Genomic DNA, 6000 nt, shown 5'->3' with positions numbered 1-6000 from the left:
CAGTTGTGCCTTGTGGGGTGAGGACATTTGTGCCCAAACAGTCACTGCCGAGCTGCCTTTGGCAGAGGGGGACCCCTGCCCTCCCCCAACCGGCGGCCAGGGCGCTTCCCTCTCCTGCGGCCTCTGGGCCGCCTGACTGCCTGGTGAGTCTTGTCTGTGGTGATTTGTCTTCCTCCTTCCGTTGAGCACCGTTTCTGTCCTTTGCCTCTGTCTCTGTTGGTTTTTGTTGTTGTTGTTTTGTTTTTTGGTTTTTTTTTTTTTTTTTTTTGCTGAGGATGATTTGCTCTGCGCTAACATCGTACCAATCTTCCTCTGTTTCCAAGAGAGTGGATTGTCAGGTGAAATCTGTTGTAGCCAATCTTAGGGTGTGGGCTGCCAGCACAGCATGGCTGCTAATAGAGCAGTGCAGGTCCACACCTGAGAACTGAACCTGGGCCCCTGAGGCGGAGCATGCTGAACTTAAACACTAGGCCACTGGGCTTGCTCTCTACGCTGGTCTTTTTGTCCCTTGGTGCTGGGTGGTTCTTCATTGTTTTTGCATACTGTCCCTTTCTCTCGTCTGTTAGTTCCAAATATTTTCTCTAGACTTTTGCTTGTCTCTTAATTTTGTTTAGAAGTTTTGTCCCACAGAGTATTTAAACTTTAATATAGCCAATTTTTTTTTCTCTCTCTGGTTTTTGCTTTCAGCTTATTTTTTGGAGGGAGTGGAGATCTTCCCTGTTTTAGCCTTAGTAGGTTCAAATCCCTAATTTAGGGTAAAAAGTCCTTCTGATGGACTGCTTCCCTGGCTGCTCAGGCTATCTAAGCCCCTCCTGGCTGGTGGAGAGAGCCCAGAAAAAGCTGGACACCTGGACACCTGCTCTTCAGTGCTGTCCACGAGGCCTGGATGTCTGGGTACCTGCACAGAGAGGCCTCCCCATTCCTGACTTGGTGTAACACCTGATTTATGACTTCAGTACACCTGTTGAGCGGTCAGCACTTTTAAAGACATCTGCTTTCTTCAAAATGATTACATCTCATTTATTTACACAGCTAATAAATCAAAATTTATGCGTTTAACAAATTCTCCAAACATTACAATATTGATCACATGTGTATTTATTCAGACTTTTCTGAACACTTACTTAAAACTATACAACTAATATATTGGATTCCTATAATGTTTTCAATATGCACACAATATTATAATGATTACAAAATTAATCAGTTCAGTTACTCAGAAAAAAATCCAATACCATGGCTATAAATGTATGTCTTCATTATCTTTATTGTTATTACTCTTATTCTTTCCCTGTGTTGTTTTCCTATGGTGTAAGTAATTTCACTAATATTTTTGCATGTTCCTACGGTTTCAGGAATCTTGCCAAAGAAGAGAAAATGAAATAGCCATCTCAGAGCAGGACGTTGGCTGTAATGGATTGCCATGGATTGGTTCTTGCCAGGGGACTGGGTCCCGGTCATACAGCCCAAGGAGAGTCATCTGTGTGTCCTCAGGCTGAGCCCCATCTTGTCACAGAGTTGTAGTTGGTATTCCAGCAGACTCACATTCATGTCTTTTAGATGTGATTTTCTTTAGATGCGGCTTCTTTCACAGCAATGAGGGAGCTCCTCCTGGAGCCAGCCTGGTTTCTTGGCATATTTAAAAACTCATTCGTGTTCTGCCTGAGTCCTACCACAATGAGTGGGTCACCCAGAGGTTTTACTCCCTTGGGCAGGAGGGAACAAATCTGTATGGTTTATGTTTCTCTAATTGGCTTGTTCTTGTGGAACACTTTGGGCCCTCTTTTTAGTTGGTTATCTTGTCTGACCATCTGGGAGCTTCAGCTGTGAGCCTTCATTCTGCCTAGTTATCCTGTGACCATGAGTGCTGGGTGAGTTTTCCTGTTCTTGGTATGGTTTTGCTTTTTCTAGCACTGTTTGACTGTCCAGTCTGTCAAAGTGCAAATTTATCTGCTATTTCACCCTCAAAATAAGTTTATTCAGGAATAGCCAAAAGAATTACTATTCAGGATGCTCATACTATAGGGAATCATAGGCAAATCCAAGGAATGAGGGGAGCTGGTCTTATAGAGAAAAAGGGGGTCTGGGAGGGGCTGTTCTAACAAAAGTCCATTGGGGGAAAGTAACAGTCCAGGGTGGCAACGGCTTCTGATTGGCTGAGCTGCAGTGTTTCTGATTGGCTGGGCTGTGGCATTTGTCATTGGCTTGGCTGTGGCATTTCTGATTGGCTGGGCTGTGGCATTCCTCATTGGCTGAACTGTGGCATTCCTCATTGGCTTGGCTGTGGCATTCCTCATTGGCTTGGCTGTGGCATTCCTCATTGGCTGGGCTGTGGCATTTCTCATTGGCTGAGCTGTGGCATTTCTCATTGGCTGAGCTGTGGCATTTCTCATTGGCTGGGCTGTTGCCAGGTGGGGAGAGAAATCTTCCTTCATCAGTAAAGTAGTTGTACTTCCTGCCAGAGATGCAAGCATCTGTCTCTTCCTATTTGGTGTAATTAACAGTATGTGATAGGTCATCAGAGCTCCCCTACAGGCCTTCCCAACTCCAATTTAGTTAGTTTCTACATTTCCCCTTTTGATGAAGATCTTTCTCTGAAAGCATCGCTGATCAACCTTCAGGCTCCCTGCACATAGTGCTCTTGTCTCTCACTGCCAGGAAGGACCCTTGCTGGTTGTCATGTCTGACGTTGGAGGGAAAGTGCATAGCAATGGGAAACTGTTTAGGCCACATTTGAGTAGCAAGGAAGATTAGAAGGGAGAACTCTCAGGCATTTCCCTTCTAAAGTGTCTGTTTCCCCCAAGGTTGTAGGTGTTGAAGATTGTCTCAAAGGGCTGAGCCAGCATCACCTTATTGGGCACGTCATTTTCACAGAGATTCAACAGGCAATAGGTACAGAACTTCACAACAAGGATACAGAGTAAGATTAAGAGCAATACTATAGGCCTGGCCTGCAGGATGGTTCTAAACCGGGAGCCCAGACCTGAAGGTAACCAGCTGAACAAATCAAGAGACAGTGGGTTGTCAGGTGAAATTTGTTGTAGCCAATGTGCTTGCTCTATAATCTTAGGTAGTTGGGTTTCTACTTCCCACAGGTTTTTGTCCATGTGCAACAGGAGGTGTTCGCCACCGCACAGACACCTCTTTATTCAGCAAGTAGATAATTCAGTGCCATATGATTATCCAAAACTACCTTGGCCAGTGAGTGAAGGGACCATTGCTGAGCTGAAATGGCTTTGGCTGTGGCGCAGGCCAACTCCTCTGGTGTCAGGGAGAGCGTTATTGGCACTCACTCCAATCCATGGGGAGAAAGCTCTTCCCATGGAGGCAAACCCAGAGTCACGTATGCCTCCTGGGAGTTCTCATTTAGAGCGACCATGCAGATTCAACGGCAGAGACAATGAGAGGTCTCTGTTTGGTCATGCAGAGAGAACAGGACAGTGGATACAGCAAGGGCACGCTGTCCTTCTGTTCCCCAGCTGTCAAGGCAATGAGTTGCACAGGCAGAAAGGCCATTACTGAAACCTCCACAGATGAAGAGGTAACCAGCGGGTGCACATGAGGCTCCCACGTCAGTGACATCCTCTGTAGACTCGTTCATCAGCATAGAGCGTTCGCCTCGTGTAACCAAGGCTCAGACGCTGTGTTGTTACGTGCCGAGAGGTTGCCTGAATACACGGATATGTTGAGAAATACACAATTCTGCTTACACTGATTGTCCCACAAAATTTTTCATACAAATATTCAAAAGATCTTGTTTTCTCCTTGCAAGGTTGGGTTAACTTAAAGCAATAAATGAGTTTAGGTGGCCTTACCACCCCGAGTCGGTAAAATGGGCCAGCAGAGCATTTTACACAAACAGCAGCATGTGGAATCCCAGTGAAATTGCTTCTAGGGTGAGCTGAGGGTCGTTACTGTCTTGGACACACCAAGGTTTCCAATGGCAAGTCTCACAATCAGAGAGGTTCCCCCTTTTGGGAGGGATTAAGAAATGTCGGCAAGGGCATTGCCCTTCCAGGAAAGAGAGGGAGAAAATAAAGAAACAACAGTGGAAGAGGGTGCACAGGCCTGGTCCATTCGTCCTGGGAAAGCTGTCTGCCTCAGACGTCAGCTGCTTCTCTTCCTGGTCAGTTTGATGTGAGGTCCCAAGTATTTGTTCAGGACCAGATGTCAGGTGGAGCCTTCTTCAGCTGTGAGATGTGCACCCAAGGCTCGAGTCCCTGAAGTTTGGCTGCCATCTGGGTAGAGAGGAGGGCCTGATGTAGTTCCTCCCAAGGAGATTTCAAGGGCAGTAAAAGTGGAAATGTCAGTTTGGAGTATCACAGCCAGACATTTAAGGAGACTAGAAGAATTTAGGGTCCAGCCCACCTTACAGGTATAACAACACCTTAAAGACAGTAAACAGGGCTAGAATCTAATATCTACAAACATGCAAGCATAATTTCTCTCTCCACAATTACCCCCATTTTTATAAAAGATAATCATAGTAAAACTCATTTGTATTAAGCTTGGCCTGATTATTTATATAAGTGCAGCAAGCCTAGTGATCGACCGTGCAAGCTCTTTTTTAAGATTGCTTTGCTGGCTCTTGTAAGCAAGGTACTAGGTCAATTATTCAAGCAGTTCCTTAAAGCTGTGAGCCATGTCTGAGTGTCTGTACATCTTTCCTGAATATGACATTCTAATCAAAGCCTTGGTGATGGAGCCAATAATTCCAACTGTGTCCTGTTTCCAAGGAGAACAGACCTTCACTGAACCCGTGCAAATAGACATATTGTCACGAAAAGGATACTTACGAGTTTCCAAATTCTGGAGGGATTAGGTAGAGAGAAAAAAATAAATGCTTCAACCCTTGTTGCAAAGTACACTTTACCAAATTGCTGTAAGTTATAGAGAGCTTACAGGAGAGGAGAAAAAGGAGCCTTGACATCTGGGAACCAAACATCAGAGCAGTCAGCCCTCCCCAGAAATTCCCACCCAGCTCAGTGTTAGGATCTTAAAGTTACCAAACCCTGTGTTCCAGAGTACTTGTCAGTCTTTTCCATGAATCTCTATGAAAATGAAACATTTTTATAAAAGCATCAGAGTAAAACAATAACTGTAACTGACAAAAGACTTTTAAAAAATTATTTTGTTGAGGTCATATTGGCTTATAATGTATAATTTCAGGTCTGCATTATTCTGTCTCAGTTTCTTTGTAGACTCGCTACGTAGCATCGTGCTCACTACCAATCGTCTGATTTTCATCCAGCACCATACGTATGCGCCCCTTTGCCCTTTTTGCCCTTCCTCCACCCTCCTCTCTGGTAACCACTAATCTGTTCTTCTTATACATGTGTTTATTCACATGTGAGTGAAATCATACAGTGTTTGTCTTTGTCTGGCTTATTTCATTTAGCATAATATCTTCAAGGTCCATCCATGTTGTTGCAAATGGCATGATTTTGTCTTTTTTATAGCTGAGTAGTATTCCATTATGTATATATATACATCACATCTTCTTTATTTATTCATCAGTCGATAGACACCTGGGTTGCTTCCACTAGCTTCTTGGCTGTTGTGACTAATACTGTAATGAACATAGGGGTCCCTAAGTCTCTTTGTATTGTTGATTTCAAGTTCAGTAGTGGGATAGCTGGGTCATATGGTATTTCTATTTTTCATTTTTGAGATATCTCCACAATGTTTTCCATAGTGGCTGTACCAGTTTGCAGTCCCACCAGCAGTGTACGAGGGTTCCCTTTCTCCCCATCCTCTCCAACGCTTGTTATTTTTTGTTTATAATCTTGGTGATTATAGCCATTCTGACAGGTGTAAGGTAGTATCTTAGTATAGTTTTGATTTGCATTTACCTGATGATTAGTGGTATTGAGCATCTTTTCATGTGCCTATTGGTAATCTGCGTATCTTCTTTAAAAAAATGTCTCTTCATCATATCCTCTGCCTGTTTTTTGGTTGGGTGGTTTTCTTGTTGTTGATTTGTGTGAGCTCTTTATATAA

General features: G+C 44.0%; 1 protein-coding gene across 1 annotated transcript in view; it reads left to right on the top strand.

Moving 5' to 3' along the window:
• Window positions 1-1845: 1845 nt before the first annotated feature.
• SLC41A3 (solute carrier family 41 member 3) overlaps window positions 1846-6000 on the top strand; it is a 73260-nt gene continuing 69105 nt past the window's right edge. Inside the window, exon 1 of the mRNA XM_046677255.1 lies at window positions 1846-1871. Coding sequence (XP_046533211.1) covers window positions 1861-1871 — 11 coding nt within the window. The 5' untranslated portion in view covers window positions 1846-1860. The remainder of the gene's footprint in view (window positions 1872-6000) is intronic.

This window comes from Equus quagga, chromosome 1 (assembly GCF_021613505.1).
Source record: "Equus quagga isolate Etosha38 chromosome 1, UCLA_HA_Equagga_1.0, whole genome shotgun sequence".
Classification (NCBI taxonomy): Eukaryota; Metazoa; Chordata; class Mammalia; order Perissodactyla; family Equidae; genus Equus; species Equus quagga.
The sequence above is the reverse complement of the archived record's forward strand: the minus strand, read 5'-3'. Positions and strand labels throughout refer to the sequence as shown.